At 45.5% G+C, this 18,704-nt stretch overlaps 2 protein-coding genes and 1 non-coding gene across 4 annotated transcripts; all 3 read right to left on the reverse strand.

The window, feature by feature from the left end:
• Positions 1-6,982: 6,982 nt before the first annotated feature.
• Positions 6,983-9,663, reverse strand: LOC123447938 (short-chain dehydrogenase TIC 32, chloroplastic-like). The gene is made up of 8 exons (XM_045124674.1): positions 9,386-9,663; positions 8,669-8,900; positions 8,484-8,563; positions 8,113-8,266; positions 7,940-8,018; positions 7,627-7,708; positions 7,473-7,528; positions 6,983-7,308 (listed from the first exon to the last, which is right to left on the reverse strand). Exons 1-8 carry the CDS (start codon positions 9,501-9,503, stop codon positions 7,138-7,140), a joined length of 972 nt encoding a protein of 323 aa, XP_044980609.1. The 5' UTR covers positions 9,504-9,663; the 3' UTR covers positions 6,983-7,137.
• A 1,684-nt stretch (positions 9,664-11,347) lies between these two features.
• On the reverse strand, positions 11,348-11,420 carry TRNAR-UCU. Its single transcript has one exon. It is a non-coding gene; the product is annotated as a tRNA-Arg (tRNA).
• A 3,434-nt stretch (positions 11,421-14,854) lies between these two features.
• Positions 14,855-18,394, reverse strand: LOC123447939 (nifU-like protein 2, chloroplastic). 2 transcript variants are annotated; one of them, XM_045124676.1, is made up of 4 exons: positions 18,185-18,394; positions 18,007-18,097; positions 17,004-17,314; positions 14,855-15,315 (listed from the first exon to the last, which is right to left on the reverse strand). In XM_045124676.1, exons 1-4 carry the CDS (start codon positions 18,266-18,268, stop codon positions 15,124-15,126), a joined length of 678 nt encoding a protein of 225 aa, XP_044980611.1. In that variant the 5' UTR covers positions 18,269-18,394; the 3' UTR covers positions 14,855-15,123. The 2 variants fall into 2 exon arrangements, with proteins under 2 accessions (XP_044980611.1, XP_044980610.1); XM_045124675.1 differs by having other exon boundaries at positions 18,179-18,393.
• Between the last annotated feature and the right edge of the window lie 310 nt (positions 18,395-18,704).

Consider the following 18,704-nt stretch of genomic DNA (forward strand, 5'->3'; position numbering starts at 1 on the left):
GCCACCCAGGCTTGTGGGGCCCACAGTCACCCCCTCCACTCATTCTTGCTCTCATCTGGTTATCCTACCTCCAGAAAAAATCGTTTCGCAGCTCAAACCCGTGTTCTTGCTCCTCTTGTTGGGATTTTCGATCTCTTTGCTCAAATCACCATTCTCCGAACTGATTTGGGGAAATTACTCCTTGGTAAGTGACTCCTCCATTGGTTCAATTAGTTTTTGCTCTAGTGCCTTATACTCTGCGTATTTTTGCTGCCTTGGTGACCATGTTCTTGAGCTTTGCATGCTGACTTTAGCTGGTCCCAAGTAGTTTTGATGCGTAATATGGCCTCTAGGCACTTGTGGGAGTAGTTGCTACTAGTTTAGTTGAGCCTTGTTCTCTTTTTCTTTGGGTCACTGAAAATTTCAGAAAAGGAAGATGTTCAGGAGAAACTTTCATGGTGGTTCCTCAAGCAAGAGAGGTCCCCTTCTTGCGATTCGGGAGCCTGATCCTTACCAACCAAGGGACGCGCAGGTACAACCATGTGAATGGCCTTCTGATGAATTTATGATTGAGGCAGGTTTCAAAGATGAGTTTGATGCACTTGTTCACAACGTCGGACTCGAAGAATTCATCTCTGATAAATGTGAACAATATGTTGCTCTCACTGCCTCTTTTGTTCGTAGATTCAAATTTTCAGCTGGCCGTGATACATCGGTACTGTTTGATCTCTATGATAAATCGTATACCATGGATTTAGAGGATTTTAATAGAATTTGCAAAATACCTATTTGGGGTAGCCTCAATGATCCTCCTAAATCTTCGGTTAGAGATTTTTGCTCTGGTATTACTGTTGGAGAAACTAGAGACATTACACAAGATACCATGGGAGTATTCATTTTCCTTCCTTGCATTACTTTGCCCTCTTCATAGGTAGATGCATTAATGGCAAGATTGAGCATTGTCACCTCTGCGCACCCGACCTTAGTATCCTTAAGAGCGCAGTGACGGGTGACAAAAGCTTCAACATGGGAGCTATAATAGCAAGGAGGGTGAATAAGAATGCTAATGAAGGGGGTTTCTTTGGTGGGATCTATGCCACTCGCATAGCAAATTTTCTTGGAGTGCCCATCCACGAAGGAGATCCCCCGCTCCATACAGCTTTCCTTGACCGTGTCGCTTTGACACGCTACCAATTCCTTGAGAGGGATGATGAATCCCTCCTATACCGTTTGATATTTAACCGGCAGCGTGTTTTCCATATTACCCTTCCTGCTCCTGCCTTCTTTGACTTTCAGGTAAAACGGAGATATTACATAACCAGAGGAGAGGCAGAGGAGTATGAGAGGGAGTCAAAGGCTGCTCGTCTTCGTGAGGAAGCTATTCAGGCAGTGGCTGCAACGCTCCCGTATAACCCCCATTATGATTTTGGGTTTCGCCAGGACCATCCTTGGGAGTAGACCAACTTAGGCCAAAAGCCTAAGCTTGGGGCAGTACGTGTTCTCACCGACTTTACATTCTTGCTTATGCATTCACTTTGTTAGCCGGTGTTCACACTTTGCCACTGTATCATCCATGCTAGTTTATTTTCTTTTTCTCGTTTTCTTTTCATGTGTCTGTCTAGTTTGAGAAAACCCAAAAAGATTTTCTTTTTCTTCTTTTGCTTGTTGGGAGCTTTCCCGTGTAAATAGTTTTCTTTTTCTTTGGGTCAAGGTAGAAGATATTGGTTACAATGTTTAGTGGCTCTTGCATGCATACATGTTTAGCTTTCATAGAGCCATATTACTTTGTCTTCTCCTTTGTGTTTGCCTGCAGATTCCAGCTTTAGTCCAATGCACGAGCACTCTTATTATTGTGCACATCGTTCGGTCGTGCAAGTGAAAGGCAATAATGACGATATGTGATGAAGTGACTGAGCCTGGAAAAGCTGGTATGAACTCGATCTATTTTGTTTTTGTAAATATGACTAGCTCATCATGCCTGATTCAGCTTTGCTGTGAGAGAAACATGTTTGCAATGACAACTTAGAGATCATAGTTGCTTATGACATGCTTACTTAGCTAGGAGCTTATAATGGTTTGTCTTGGATGCCCACATGAATGTTGAGATGACTATGATGTAGTATGATAGGATGGTATCCTCCTTTGAATGTTTCAAGTGGCTTGACTTGGCGCATGTTCACGCATGTAGTTGAAACAAAATCAACATAGCCTCTATGATGTTCATGTTCATGGTGATTTATGTCCTACTCATGCTTGCACTCAATGTTAGTTAATCTCAATGCATTTTGATGACTGTTGTCGCTCTCTAGTTGGTCGCTTCCCAGTCTTTTGCTAGCCTTCACTTGTACTAAGCGGGAATACTGCTTGTGCATCCACTTCCATAAACCCAAAGTTGTTCCATATGAGTCCACCATACCTACCTATGTGTGGTACCTACGTGTCGTTCCAAGTAAATTTGCATGTGCCACTCTCTAAACCTTCAAGAAATAATTTGTTTTGCATGCCCGAACCGCTCATGTGGTGATAGGGGCTATTGGTATTTTCCATGCTAGGCGTGTTATCCTCGATATGTGTTTATTCACTATCATTCACGAGAAAGGGGTCGGTAATTGGAATTCCCAGTTCCATGCTCAAATCGAAAAGATAATTGCAAACAAAACTCCCCCAGGATTGATGTTGGTATGGACGGTACCCGAGGATTCGGCTAGCCGTGGAGTGTGATTGATTGGTGGTGGGGGAGTCAAAACTTTACTTTTCTGTTTGGGAACCGCCTATAGCATGTGTAGCGTGGAAGATGTTGAGAACTCTTAGTCATTGCGTTGACAATGAAAGCATGCCACCCAAAATTATTATCTCTGTTTTCAAAGCTTGAGCTCTCGCACCTATGCAAATCAATGCTTCCCTCTGCGAAGGGCCTATCTATTTATGTTCCTGTTGAGTCATCCTCCTCTTATAAAAGCACCAATTAGAGAGCATCTCTGTCATTTTTTATGTTTTTCTTTTAACTATGTTGAGTATGACTGTGACTGGATCTTCTTTGCCATGAATTACAATGTTTAGTCAGCCCTTGGTCTTTGAAGGTGCTCTGCATTTATGTTTTGCGGTCTCAGAAAGATCTAGCGAGATACCATCTGTTCGTACTGCTTCATGTTGTTTTGATTGAAGTGTTGACATTTCAGGCTTATTATTATTTGCTCGCTAGTTGATTATGCCATTTATATGAGTTTACCATGAGACCTAGATGTCATTTGCTTATGTGGTTTGCTTGTGATCTTGCTGAAACTCTGGATATGAGTTAGACATAGTTGCAGCAACAAGATCAAACAGAGTTCGTCAAAGTTTTTTTTTTGTCTCTTTCAGTTTGTCAACTGAATTGCTTGAGGACAAGCAAGGCTTTAAGCTTGGGGAAGTTGATACGTCTCCATCGTATCTACTTTTCCGAACTCTTTTGCCCTTGTTTTGGACTCTAATTTGCATGATTTGAATGGAACTAACCCGGACTCACGCTGTTTTTAGCAGAATTGCCATGGTGTTGTTTTTGTGCAGAAATAAAAGTTCTCAGAATGACCTGAAAATTTACGGAGAATTTTTCTGGAATTAATGAAAAATACCTGCGCAAACATCCACCGGACGGGGTGAGCCAGTGGGCCACGACCACCCCCCCTGGTCGCGTCGTGAGCGCTTGTGGGGCCCACGAGGCTCCACCGCCTCCAAACTCAGCTCTATATATTCTGTTTTGCCCGGAAAAAAAATCAGAGGGAAGGATTCATCGCGTTTTACGATACGGAGGCGCCGCCACCTCATGTTCTTCATCTGGAGGGCAGATCTGGAGTCCGTTTTGGGCTCCGAAGAGGGGAAATCGTCGCCGTCGTCATCATCAACCTTCCTCCATCGACAATTCCATGATGCTCTTCACCGTTCATGAGTAATCTCATCGTAGGCGTGCTGGACGGTGATGAGTTAGATGAGATCTATCATGTAATCGAGTTAGTTTTGATGGGGATTGATCCCTAGTATCCACTATGTTGTGAGATTGATGTTGCTACTACTTTGTCGTGATTAATGCTTGTCACTAGGGCCCGAGTGCCATGATTTCATATCTGAACCTATTATGTTGTCGCCAATATATGTGTGTTTTAGATCCTATCTTGCAAGTTGTAGTCACCTACTATGTGTTATGACCCGGCAACCCCGGAGTGACAATAACCGGAACCACTCCCAGAGATGACCATAGTATGAGGAGTTCATGTATTCACCAAGTGTTAATGCGTTGCTCCGGTTCTTTATTAAAAGGAGAACCTTAATATCTCGTAGTTTCCATTAGGGCCCCGCTGCCACGGAGGGATGGACAATAGATGTCATGCAAGTTCTTTTCCCTAAGCACGTATGACTACATACGGAATACATGCCTACATTAGATTGACGAACGGGAGCTAGTTACATATCTCCCCGTGTTATAGCTGTTACATGATGAATCACATCTGGCATAATTATCCATCACCGATCCAATGCCTACGAGTCTTTTACTACTGGTCCTTGCTGCGTTAGTTTGTCACTACTACTGTTGCTACTGTTGTTACTCTGCTGCTATTGGTTACTGTTGTTCCTTGCTACTGCTGTCACTACTGATGTTACTTGCTGCTGTTGTCGCTACTGCTGTTACTTGCTACTTTGATGTTGCCTGTTGCAAGAATTTTCTGGAGCCGTAGCCGGGGAAGCATTATTCTCAAGAATAGTCCCCTGTCAACGTGCTATTTTCTAGGCGCCATTGATACAACAAGTTAGGAATAGGCTGCCGTCGACGGAACTTTTCTGGCACCGTTGCTATCATACTACTTTGCTACTGATACTTTGCTTGCAAACACTAATCTTTCAGGTGTGGTTGAAATTGACAAACTCAGCTGCTAATACTTGAGAATATTCTTTCGCTTCCCCTTGTGTCGAATCAATAAATTTGGGTTGAATACTCTACCCTCGAAAACTATTGCGATCCCCTACACTTGTGGGTTATCAGTGTCCTTAGCTCAAGGAGTATACGGTACGGACTGTGTGTCCCAGGACTGTGTGTCTTTTGGTTTCAATACCAAGCCGCTCCAAACCAGACGTACAACTGTCACAGCAGTTGGAACTGGGTCATCAACCACTCTCTTCACTCTGATACGAGTTCTATTTCTTCAACTCTTTCAATTCCTCAATATTGTATGTTGAAGATTTTCATTGTCACTGTTTGAAAAATTTGCTGAAGACTCTCTCTGAATTTCCTCAACGTCAAATTCTTCACGCGAGTTAATCCTCACCTGCTTACTCTGTGCCTACGTACCGTGCAAACTGTTTTTCATATTCCTCATCTTGAAAACTGCTGTAGTGATACTTTGCATCCCTGATCCTTTGCTGTTTCCGCTGCAAGTTATTCATCAGTGAGGAATTTCCTCAAAAGGAATTTCCTCAGCGATGAAATTCTAAAAATCTCCTATTCAACCCCCCCCCCTCTAGTCGATATAACGCACTTTCAGTTTTCCCTTTTGTTGGGCATGCACACTCAGCCACTTGGGCCTGATTCTAACCTGGGTCGCTGCACTATGTTGCAATTCGACCCATAGTCGTTTTCTTAGTTGGGCGTTACATGAACCTATTTGCTGTCTAGGGGCGAACGACTCATGCTTTTCTCGGCACGCGCTCTGGGCCATGCCGGTCCATACCCTACGTGCCATGGCGTACAACCCTCCCATCCTAAAATAACTCAATCGCCTGATCTGCAACCTCGTCTTGTATGGCCACAAGGATGCTAGTGATGGACATGGTCATGTCAGCTGGCAAAGGGTTTTTCGCCCCAGCAACCTCGTCTTGTATGGCCACAAGGATGCTAGTGATGGACATGGTCATGTCAGCTGGCAAAGGGTTTTTCGCCCCATCCCCCTTGGTGGCCTTGGCATACTAGATCTGCAAAATGTAGGTGTATCCCTCTACCTTCTATGGATTCGGCTTCAGAGAACTGACTCCTCCCGACCATGGCAACACCTTCACACCCCCTACGACCTGAGGTTCACGTGGTCCGTAGGCGACGCCTGCTCCTATTGTTTCTGGGAGGATCACTTGATCGATTGCCGCTCTATCGCCGACATCGCTTCGCTCATCCATGCCATGGTCTAAAAGTGTTCCCACAAATCCCTCGGCGTCCACGACGGTCTCCTTCGATGTGCATGGAACTCTAACATCCAGGGCACCCTGGCCACCACCCAGTACTTCATTCTTTGGTGTTGTCTTCGCTCTATCGTCCTAAACGACTAGCCCGACGTCTTGTCCTAGAGTTGGACCCACAACGGCCGTAAACCGCCAAATCATGTTACCTGGCCCTCTTCTCGGGTGCCATCATTGATCACCGCTCGTGTCTAAATTGGAAATTGTGGAAAATGTGGGTGGGTGGGGGGAGGGGGGTTGTGCATCAAATTCTTCCTCTGGTTTGCCCTTCTTGGCAAACTGTTGGACAGCAGATCGTGTCGCTCGGCATGGCCTCCCACGCGACAACATATGCCCTCTGTGCGCCACGCGACAACATATGCCCTCTGTGCGAGTCGCACAGTGCGACCAAGAGCCTGAAACAATGCAACACCTTTTCGCGGGATGCTGTTTCTCTCGAGTTTGGCACAGGGTGCTTGCTTGGTGACGCCTTACTGTCAATCCCCTGAGGCGCGGCTATGACTTCATGGCATGGACCCCTACCATCTCCACCTCGACCGGCTTCTTTCGCAGAGGCATCGCCTCCCTCACGGCCTCACCATCTGGACAATCTGGAAACAGCGGAACGATTATGTCTTCAGAAGGGCACGACCCTCTGTTGCACACAGTGCGCTCCATCCAGGACGAAGCAGAGATCCGCAGGCCATCGCGTATTGGGGTAGAACAGCCCCTAGACTCCTTGCGCACCGGCAACTCGCTCATGGCAGCCATGTGTACATGCTTGCAAGTTGCTTCTGTACCCTGTACCATATTAAATAAAAAAGGATACGCAAAACTTTTCCGTGTTAATGATTGATTTTCTTTTTTGGCAGTTTACACTAGGTAGACATACCCTCTTCGATCGGTCCGTGCATATATACAAACAATCAGTGGCGGAGTTATGTGTCGCCACTGCACACAATCACAGCACACCGCATCAGATCATTTTGATCTGCTTTCTACAAGTTCTTCACTGAATGCCCACAGGCTCTTGGCCAGCTCTGCATCTCTTGCGACGGGCGTTGGTGTCGCCTCGTTGCAACCAGCGAAGTATTTGCCGGACACGCCCTTGGTATCAGGATGCAATGCCACATAACAGGTAGTTGCAGCTCCCTGTACAACAAATTAGTCTTGTCAGGCTAAGACCTTGTTATCATTTTAGCTTTCAAAGAAAAAGATCTTGGGAGACATTGATACTGATGGTCATGTCTTTTGGAATAAGAGATATGCTTGATCTTCTTGCGAGAGATTGACACTGGCGGCCATTATTCCCTTACCTGGGGTATATCCTTCACAAAAGGCTTGACCAGGGAGAAAATCGAGGCCAGCACACCTGCAGAACATTCAGTTTAAAGTGTGGGGTACTGCTTAAGTGTATTGGGCAGAACAGTTTCCCATGGAATCAATGTGTTATGTCTTCAACGATATTACTGTTTGTCGTGATGTAGCGAACGATGTTGGTTCCGATGATTCCAGGGTGCAGCGAATTCGCAGTCAGATCACATCCTTCTTCCTGGATTTCCACCAAACAACCTTTAGTCCTTTAGGGCCTGACACAATTTGTATTACCTTACTGTGCATCATGTTCTTTCATCAGCTCAGAACAAAATAACAACATTATTTTGCAAGTGCGTCGCTTAGAGCCTTACACTACTCGAAATCATTGTTAGGTTTCAATTGATGCTTTGTTCTAGGCTTAAAACATGATGAATACGAGGGATGTAACGTTTAAGAGATCGCAGACCTGAAAACGCCTGGATAGCTCATTTGCGTGGAGAATATTTGCTAATTTGGAGTGTGCGTATGCAGCAAATGCATTGTACCTGTAAAAAAATTCAATACGTTAGAAGCAACTTCAGCTAGATCTTATGTTGAATTCATGCAAACAAAATCAGTAAAGAATAGCATATTGCTGACTTGGACTTGTCGTTTAGCTTGTTCAGATCAAAGCCGTTGCCATCACTTCTTCTATGAGCTGTTGAAGCTAGGTTTACGATCCTGCCCTGCACACCGGTCTCCTTGGCAGTTGATTTCATCTTGTCTAGTAGAAGATTTGTCAGCAAGAAATGGCCTGCTCCCAAGGTGAAAATTTAACAGGTGTTTAAACAGGGAGCTCTTAAATAGGCCTTAACTACTGAACATCTCATATCAACTCAGCATCAGCAATAGCAGATATCCTGATGTTTACATGAATGAATGTTGATGGATAACAGTGAATGATCAAAGGCATCAATCACGACGATCACTCTTATTTATAATATGAAGGAATGTAACTGCACAATACATACCAAGATGATTCGTTGCGAATTGTAGCTCAATGCCATCTTTGGACAGATGGAAAGGGCAGGCCATTATCCCTGCATTGTTTCTTCAGAGAAGGCCAGAAAAAAAGCCCAGTCAGTGTGTTTACTAGTATCCGCCAAACTTTGTGCTTCTTTTGAATACTTGATGATGCCTGATTACAATGACATACATGAGGACGTTCAGATGCTTATGCGAGGAGTTGAAGGAGCCCGCGAAGCTGCGAACAGAGTCAAGGGAGCTCAGATCCATCTCCATGACATGGAGCTTCGAGCTCGGGACCTCTTCAGCGAGGCTCTCTTTCACCTTCATGCCACTCTCGAGCGTCCTTGCTGGTATGATCACGTTTGCTCCCCTCAGTGCAAGAACTCTGGCCGTCTCCTTGCCAATGCCATTTGTTGCCCCTGCATATGACAATCAAGAGTGCAGAATCATCAGTCTACCCCATGTATTGTACTGTACTCTGAATGAACAGAAATGTGCTTGAAATTGTCTTTTAATCATGATAAGTGAACAATTCCCTTACTATTTACTCACGTTGCAGAGATTGTACATTTATCAAAATAATAGTACTTCTACTTTTTTTAAGAAGCCCGAATCATAATAATGCATGGAAAATCCTTCTTATCTGCCCAAAGTAGAAAGTACAGCCCAACTCAAATTTCCCTCTTTAAACTTGAGGAACTCAAGTGCGGTTTCTCTAAAAGCTGCAGGACCAAATAGCTCCAATAATTACAGATTCCAAATGCAGATAATCGCATTAATGATATTTTGTGCTTTTTAATCACTTGATTTGTTTATTAAAGTCAGCAAAGATGAGACTCTGCATTCAGCCACTAGTAGCAGTTGCACACAAGAGACAAGCAGAGTCGTATAGAATGCCGCGCACCTGTGACGATGGCCGTGAGATGGCTGGCGTCGATGCCGGCGGCGATGTCCTCTGCGGTGGACGCGGATCCAAAGCCCGAGAGCCCACGCCGCCCCCACGGCCAGCCCCAGATCCCCATCACCGTTGCTGCCGCCGCCAGCCGCCCCTCCTTCGCTCGGTATTGTTTCCGCGCTAGGCTACGTTGGTCTCTCCTCTCCAGCAGCAGATTAGAAGAATTGCGGCGGAGGATCGTCGACTGTGCTATCTTTTCCTGCAATCTGAGCAGGTGCGGAGGATCGTCGACTGTGCTATCTTTTCCTGCAATCTGAGCAGGTTAATTTCGCACGAATCTTGATGCGGTACTGTACACCTCAATTGTTTATACTCCCTCCGCTCCTAAATATATATCTTTTTAGAGGTTTCACAAAAAGACTACATACGGATGTATATAGACATACTTTAAAGTATTGATTCACTCATTTTACTTCGTATGTGAACACTTAGTAAAATCTCTTAAAAGACTTATATTTAGAAACGGAGGGAGTATTTGTTTATACTAGCAAAAGAGCCGGTGCGCTGCAACGGAAGCAAACCATACAACACGTCCTAACCTAATAATCATGACTTGAGATCTTTATTTAAACTATCATCTACGTTGTCTCTTTTTTGTGAATACATCTATGCTCTCTCTCTAACTCTCTCTCCCCCTAAGATGAACATCAACTTTTCTGTTTTCATGTAATGTTTTGCCGATTATTGATATATTTTTTTATCTTTAATCTCATTTTGATGAGGTGTTCATTTGCAACATGGATCGACCTTAGTAAAAAATAGATTGTGCGTTATTGATTAAAATAACAGCATAAATAAAATTTAAAAATTGTTAAATAAGTAAAATAACATCATATTTAGACTCTGCGCATCACTATTAATGAAAATTACATTATAAACAGAATTTTAAAAAGTTAAATAGATAAACTAACATTATATTCAGATTCTACACATGTTTCTAATAAAATTTCATATATAATAATTTAAAATTGAAGTTACCGTTTAAAAGATATGATTTTTAAAGTATTTGTGACTTATAATTGAACTGCAGATTAATTAATATGAACCTAAAAGACGTTTCTATAAAAATTACAAAAAATGATTCGTTCTCTCACTTAAGTATATACTGCGGGTTGATTTCGGAAAACCACAAAGGATTTTCTGTAAAAATACGAAAAACGATTTATTTTCTCACTTAAATCCGTACTGCGGGTTGATTTCGAAAACTCTAGGGAGTTTTACGGCAGAAGCACTCCGTGATTTAGGCCCTGTTTGGAACCACAATAGATTATGATAATTTAGATTATGAAGATAAATTATATAATCTGGTTTATAAAAATAATCTAGGTGAATATGTTTGGAGGCCAGATTATATAAACTGTAATCCAGGTTTTACATTGCATAATGACCTGTCTATCCTCTGTGTTTTTTTTAAAAGAGGAGGGTAGCGGTGGTAGAAATGTTATTATCTCCAACTTTACAAGGGTAATGGGTCATTAGCAATCCATAACAAGCTGGTATAGAGTAGATTATGAGTTTTTAATAATCTATCCATCTAGTTTTTATAATCTACACTATAAGTTATCCTGTTTGGAAACATAATAGATTATAAAAACTGAATTATATAATCTAGGTGGTTCCAAACAGGGCCTTAATATTAGGAAAAGATACAACTTGATCTAACAACCAAATGCCCCAACAATAAAATAGTTACATTAAGAAAGTATGTTAGGTGGTTCTGTGAATATTATTAGGTACCTTAGTCATAGTTTCTTTTCTTTTATCCGCAAAACTAATGTATTTTCCTTTTCGAAAATGAAGGGTATAAAATGAAAAATAAAAATAAAAATTTCTATCAATAGAAATAGTTTTTTTATTCAAAATGGAGAACATAAAAGAAAGCATAAAAGCACAGAAAAAAAAAAGAGGAAGCACGCCCGGTGGGACTCGAACCCACAATCGCTTGATTAGAAGTCAAACGCCTTATCCATTAGGCCACGGGCGCTGCTATGATGTACTCTCCACTGCTACGTATTTATTGGTAAAGAGATTCCTCCACAAAATTGTCAGCTCTCCCAGTGTTATTCCCTCGTTTCCCTTTTCGTGAGAAAACACTGGAATGAAGTAGGCCCACCTGTTTCTTGGAATGAATCCCTGTCCGTGCTCTTTTATTTAGGATCAAAGCGATCAACACTGTCAAATAACATGGTAACAATCAGAAAACAAAATATCGCTGAGCTCACGCGGGACAGCTGCCAGAAGGCGCCTTGTCTTCTCGTCCTATATTCTGTTCCTTTGTCGTCCATGTACTTCCTTGCTGGACGGACAAGGTGGCGGCTAAGCTCCCGCCTTGATAAGGGAAATAACATTAATATTGTTGGACGGACAATTTTTATCAAATCTGTTTTGGTTTCTATTACGATCTTCCACATCACCGTTCTTAATTTTGCCTTCGGGCACCAAAAAAAGCATCACAAAGATTCAACGGGCTTTCCTGTGGGCAGGGACCGATCAGATCTCGGACGGCAAATGCAAAGTTAACTAGAAAATGGTTTGTCGGCCCACAAACCTGGGCGGCCTGGGCAGCCTCGACCTCGATAAATTCTCTCGGGCGCTCGGGCTTCGTTGGTTATGGTTTGCTTGGATGGACCCTCTCATGTCCTGAGTTGGCCTCGAAACCCCATGTGACAACAAGGACAAGACCTTTTCTACGCGGCCACCAATATTATCGTTGGAGACGGTTTGAAGGCGAGTTTTTGGCACTCCCCTTGGCTCAATGGTCAAAAGCCTAAAGTCATTGCTCCAGGCATCTTCGACCTCTCAAAGCGCCCCAGCAGCTGCGTAGCTAATGTGACGCACAACAATGCTTGGGTCAGGCATATTAACTTACAAGGCGGCCTGACAGTTATCCTTCTCCAACGATTTTGTGATCTTTGGTCGAGAGTTCAGCAGATCAATCTTGCTCCGGACGTTAGTGACAGCATCCGCTGGAAGTTCACGGCGGACGGTTGCTACTCCACGACCACAGCGTACAGGATGCAGTTTGTCGGGTTGATTAAGTCTGCATTGCCGCAGATGGTCTGGAAGATTTGGGCACCTCCTAAGATTAAATTCTTCTCCTCGCTCGTCCTACAAGATAGAATCTGGACCGCTGACAGGCTGCAACGCAGAGGTTGGCCAAATTGTGGCCTTTGTCAGCTTTGCAAACAGGAGCCGGAGTCGGTGGCCCATATTATGTCCAAATGTCGTTTCTCTATCAAGGTATGAAACTTCATTTTCAGTTGGTTGGGTTGGCAATCTTCGATCCTCTCTTGGGTCGACCTTCAGACGGTGAATCAATGATGGGTCTCGAGCGAGGAACAACCAGGCTACTCCAGGAAGGCGATCAACTCTCTGCAGATGTTTGTTTGTTGGAAGATATGGAATGAGAGGAATGCTCGGGTCTTTCGAAACAAGGCTTCCTTGTCGTCGCGGGTGGTGGCATCGATCAAGGATGAAGCAAAGACGTGGGTAGTGGCGGGTGCTAGGTTTCTGGGTAATATTTTACTCTGACCTGAGTGGTCTTGTAACCTTCGACAATGTTCTCCTTTCTTCTTAATTAATGGAGTTAATTGCAAAAGACTATCGCAATTCGGGCCGTATTCACAAGTTGGTGCCATCTTTCAATTTTTTTGCAAATACGTAACAAGATACAGGCCGTAGTTTGCAGATCCTGTATTTCTACGTATAGATGCTCTTTCTAAAAGATATGGCCCACCGGTCAGTCTCTTAAAAAAAACGGCCCGGATCGCTTCGATCCGGGAAAAACCGACTATTTCTCTTCATCTAGACCGGACAGGCAAAAAAAAACCTTCATCTTGCATCTCCAGACCGAGCCCACCATCTCCCCCATCCCCCCTGCTCCTCCACCCCGCCTCCCCCTCACCGCCACCACCGCCGGCCACTCCCTCCACCCCCACCAGCACCGCCCCTCCCTCCTCCGCCCCCGCCCCCGCCTCCTCACCATCTCCCCTGCTCCCCCACCCCGCCTCCCGCATCTCTTCCGGCGCCTCGCCTCGGCGCGCTGCAGCCGTACCTCGGCCCCTTCGCCTATCCGCTGCCCCAGCACGAGAGGCCCCCGCCCATGGAGAGCGCGCAGGCGTGCCGAACGCACGCGACGACCACGTCGTAGCTCCCGCTCTGCGGGGCGGCGCGGACGGCCTCAATGTCCTCCGTCTTGTTCCCGAAGCAGATCCCTTCCCCCGGCACGGCGGTGCAGCGTGGTGGTCGACAACGGGGTGTGCGAGACGGCGACGCTGGTGCAGGTGCACAGCGCGCGGAAGCACGGCGTGCTGTTGGAGGCGGTGGCCGCGCTGTCGGAGCACGGCGTCTGTGTCCGCAAGGGCTACATCTCGTCCGACGACGGCCGGTGGTTCATGGACGTGTTCCACGTCACCGACGCCGCGGGATGCAAGGTCGCCGACGCCGACAAGCTGCTCGTCCGCCTCGAGTCCTCGCTCGCCGCGGCGGCGGCCGCGCCCGACGCATTGCCGCCCGCCAAGGAGGCGCTCTGCCTGCTCGAGCTCATCGGCGTCGACCGCCCGGGGCTGCTCTCAGAGGTGTTCGCCGTGCTGCACGACCTGCGCTGCAGCACCGTGGACGCCAAGGACTGGACACACGGCGGCCGCGTGGCCGCCCTGGTGTTCGTCCGAGACGAGGACCCCGGCGCACCCATCCACGATGCGGCCGAGCAGCGCGGTGGCGGCGAGGCAGGCCAAGACGCGGCCGGACCCCGGCTGGCCCTGCGCGACGCGGTGGGGTGGAGGGAGTGGCCGGCGGGGTGTGGCGGTGGTGGCGGTGAGGGGGAGGCGGGGTGGAGGAGCAGGGTGGGCTCGGTTGGAGGAGAAGAAGGGTTTTTCTTTTTTGCCTGTCCGGTCGGGCTGGAGAGAGAGAGTCGGTTTTTCCCGGATCGGAGCGATCCGGGTCGGTTTTCCCTATAACAGACTGACCGATGGGTCATGTCTGTCAGAAAGAGCATCTATACGTAGAAATACAGGATCTGCAAAATACGGCCTGTATCTTGGTACGTATTTGCAAAAAATTGAAAGATGGCACCAGCTTGTGACGCGAATTGTGACAGTCTTTTGCAATTAACTCTAATTAATGAGATAAGGCAAAGCTTTTGCCTCCGGTTAAAAAATGTTCTTCCTTGCCTGTCACGTACTCCGTATTTGCTTGGTCGGTCGAGTCTCCTTCATGTAGTAACATGATATTGGATTCAAATACACGGCTGTTCAATGTTCTGATAGCCGGTTCCAAAGAAGGTTCTGATAACCAAGCCAAAACTACGTGCTGACTCGAGTACCTTTTTAGTTAAATGCTAGAGCTGTACACTGTATGCGTATGTATGTATCAGCTACACAAGGAGACAGGGTTTGATACCAGGCCTACAAAACCACAAGAACAAACCTTGGTACCAAATTATTTCAAGTGTTTCAAGAAAGTTGCAAGATCAGCAGTAGCTACTCTCATTTGCAGAAGCAAACGCTGTACAAGGTAGGACCAAAACTGCTGTGAATCCAGCAAATGAAAGCCTGCTATCGGCCGTTGCCATTGAGAGTTTAAGCAGCTGTGGGAGGCTACACATACAGGTATCACGAATTCCTGAGAATTACAGTAGCCGCGCATCCGCATAACAGGGGGCTTGGCTTCTAAACGTGTTTCAAGGTTCACGACAATAGCTGGACAGCTGCGATTTTCGGGATCTTTTCTCGGAGCTTCTGAGTGAGGGCCACTCGGACAGTCATCACACCAGCAGCTGGGCCTGTGAGCCTGACCTTCACGATAGGTTCCTCGATTGAAACAAACTCAAGCTCACCACCCCCTGTGCCGGAAAGGTATGGCCTAATCTCATCAAGAACCTGATTGTCAGTGAAAACAAGTCAGCAGCCTGTCACCCGAAATAGTCCTACCTAAACATAATTATCTGAGATAGTGAAACAAGAAAAATCAAAGAGTAGTGTCTTATGAAAAGAGCCTGGATATAATTCATAGCAGAAAGAATGCAGAATCAGTTACATCTACATGTTAAACGTAAGAGTTCAATGCACTGGAGGTCCTAAATCTTTTATCAAAGTGTCAGTTTAGTCCTAGTTCCAAAATGCACACTTTTGACCCAACTCTGTAGTAAGTTGTTCACCCAAGGTCTTTTTTGGCACCAGCCCTCTCAGACCTGCTCACGTGGCACGTTGACCTCCGCCACATCGACGGAGGGGTCACGGCGGTTGGACTTTTTACAGGAAACCCCTTATAAATCATCCTATTCTCATTTCCCATGTCCCAGAGCTCACCTCACCACGCACAGATGTTCACCCCTTTTCCCGAGCTTTCAGGAGTCTCCCTTAAAAAAAAGGGAGTCTCCTGGCTCCCTCCCACCTAGTGTTGCCAGCATCCACACAAGCTCGCTGGTGGCCGCTCTCTGACCACCATCGGCGCTTGCTCCCCTCACTTCAGCTTCACACTCGCAAGCCTACGCCCACATGCAGAGCACACCTGTCTTGCTCTGGCACTACCCCAAGTGCCACCAGCGTCCACGCTCGCTCTTGGTGATTTAAACATGCCGAAGAGCCACTCGGGCAAAAAAGGACCTTGGGCGAACCAGTTACTATCGAATTGGGACCTAAACATGCATTTTGAAAGAACTATGACTAATCTGACACTTCGATAAAAGATTAGGACCTCTAGTGCATTTAACTCTAAAAATAAATGCTCGAAGAACTTCTGAGATAAATGGACAGGAGGAACTCATCCTTGCTATACAGAGAGGTTTCGTAGCATGTCGAAGCATTAACAACAAAATTAGCACATACTTAACTGATATACCACTGTGGACCTCTCACATATGAATACTCATTCTTGATGTGTAACATGCAGCCAAGCATTGCCAGTTTCGAACATCAATGCGTAAAAGAGTCATACTGTCCACTTTAATTTATCATTTTATATAACAGGGATTAGTGGTTGCGAGATTACAAAGTAATACTGTGGAGACCATGGCAGTATCCAAAAGGAACAACATTTAAAGATTGAGGGAAGAGCTGACATTTGAGTTTCAAGCCTAATATATCATGGTTCAAAACTACTCTTACAAATTACTAAGCCTGACATTTGGCAAAGTTATCTTTGTTAACCTTCATGCACTAGCCAACACAACCAAAAATCCGAATTGATGGAAAGGGCTAGGCAATCCATATATGCACTTCAACACCCCCTCTCACGTGTGACGCGGAAAGTCAACACGTGGACAGATTCAAAGGTATGGCTCAAGAGGCCTATATGTGGACAAAGGGGCACAACAGCAATTTTTTAGATAAACTGCGAAAGCCAGGACTTGAACTCAAGACCTTGGACTCTGATACCATGTTAAGCTTCATGCATTAGCCAACGCAACCAAAAGTACGAACTGGTGGAAAGGGCTAGGCAATCCACATATACACTTCAACGATCTTATCAAATCAACCTAAAACATAAACCTTTCATATTCAATCTTCAAAATGCTACAAATATCAAGCAATCATTAAATTTACTTGAATACCTAAACTTTGGTTACCTTTTCTATGTTCTCTTCATTCAATTCAAGACCAGTCTCCTCATCTGCGATGGGCTCAACTGCAACGATCTCTGGTATTTTCTCCATCAAGCGTCGCTCAATGCCCATCTTCATTGTTGTTACTGAAGCCGGGCATGATCCACATGCTCCTTGCAGCTTCAATCTCACCACATTTCCATCAATCTCATGCAACACAACATTGCCTCCATCAGCCATAAGGTAAGGTCGCACTTCATCCAACACCAACTCAACATTTTCAGCAGTCAATGGCAGCTCGACCGCTGGATCTGGGTTGGCAATAGCCTGAACCACTGCCAGAGAAGGATACACCATTAGTTCAACACTATGACAGCATAATCCCTTACATTTACAGTAGTACAAGCAAGCCATGCAGTAGTATGCTTCGGTACCTAGTCTAATATAAACAAAGCTAGGATCTGCTCCTGCTTGGTCCCAAATCAGGAATGGCTAACCTTGTTTCACATGAATGGCTAACCTTGCTTTAAATTGATACGAAATGTTTGTAAGCTAGATCATCGTACTCTGAAGGTCATACAGTACCAAGCTATTCTTTTAGGGATTAAATGTGAGCTGGACTATCATTACTTGAATTGATGCATAATTAGTACACACAACACATAATACGAAGGGTTTGCATCTGCAAGTCATTGACCTATGACACTATTTGAACACCTGCTAGAATCAAAGGGTCAGCTTGCATAAGCTAGTCCTAGCTGGAGAACATAGCAAACAATCCAATATGGAGGAAGAATGGCCAGACTCCACAATAGAAAGATTAGATTCATAGCAGCACAAGTTGGGGAAAAATTCTTGTTTGACAAGTTGTCCGGATTTACACCATCAAAACTCAACGGTACGTCTCTCAATGATTATTCTGGTTTTATCCTCGAGACATCTCTCTACCAATCCGAAATTGTAGATTAGGGAAGACAACAGGAGCCAGGTAGAACCGGGCCATGAAGGAACCAACAAATCGACTCACCTTGCCGCCGCCGGCGGCGAGCGGGGGTAGCAACCAGCCTCAGCGTAGAGGAGGTACGGACACCCGTCCGACAGGGCAACGCAATCCCCACCTGCGCAACAAATCAAGAACCCGTCAGCTCGACAGAGACAGGAAAACGCCTCCGAAGGAAAGGGCAAAGACAGGCGCAAACCCTAGCCTTGAAGGGGGTCGCGGAGGAGGAGGTGGACGGGGAAGGGCTCGGAGCCCACGGCGCCGCCGCCGCCGCCGTCGCCGTCTGCATCTCCTCTAGAGCAAAGAGGGATTCGTGCTCGTACGTGCGCGAGGCGGTCGTTGGCTTGGACTATGGGGGGAGGGACTCGGAATGGAGAAGCCAAAGCTGCGTTTGTGGTTCGGTGAAGACCCGTGTGCTCTGCCTGTTCTTCTCTCTAGAAAGTTTCCTTTTTTACAGAAGCCTCTTTCCAAGGTTTATATCTGTTATCATAGGAAATTTTCTGTTCTTTCAAGGTAAAGGGGCGATAAAGTAAAATTTGGTGAGAAAGATTTTTTTGGGCACGTAAAAAAATGAAACGTCTCCTTAAAAAATGTGTTTTGTACTGACATGTACGTCCGTGAATTGCAACGGAAAAACTTAGATGTATTCGTCCTCAAATATAAAGTTTGTAAAAGTCTCCGAATTATTTTATTTAAATTCCCCATATTTCTTTGATCCCAGAGAA

The sequence above is a fragment of the Hordeum vulgare genome, chromosome 4H, assembly GCF_904849725.1.
Source record: "Hordeum vulgare subsp. vulgare chromosome 4H, MorexV3_pseudomolecules_assembly, whole genome shotgun sequence".
NCBI classification, from domain to species: domain Eukaryota; kingdom Viridiplantae; phylum Streptophyta; class Magnoliopsida; order Poales; family Poaceae; genus Hordeum; species Hordeum vulgare.

Excerpts from the sequence above, each read along its gene's own strand:
- LOC123447938 (XM_045124674.1), bottom strand. The coding sequence starts at position 9,503 with ATGGGGATCTGGGGCTGGCCGTGGGGGCGGCGTGGGCTCTCGGGCTTT. Across the intron at positions 8,019-8,112 it reads AAGCTAAACGACAAGTCCAA|GTACAATGCATTTGCTGCAT; the intron begins GTCAGCAATATG and ends ATTTTTTTACAG. Across the intron at positions 7,529-7,626 it reads TCGCTACATCACGACAAACA|GTGTGCTGGCCTCGATTTTC; the intron begins GTAATATCGTTG and ends AATGTTCTGCAG.
- LOC123447939 (XM_045124675.1), bottom strand. The coding sequence starts at position 18,268 with ATGCAGACGGCGACGGCGGCGGCGGCGGCGCCGTGGGCTCCGAGCCCT. Across the intron at positions 18,098-18,178 it reads CGACCCCCTTCAAGGCTAGG|GTGGGGATTGCGTTGCCCTG; the intron begins GTTTGCGCCTGT and ends TTTGTTGCGCAG. Across the intron at positions 15,316-17,003 it reads ATGAAGAGAACATAGAAAAG|GTTCTTGATGAGATTAGGCC; the intron begins GTAACCAAAGTT and ends ACTGACAATCAG.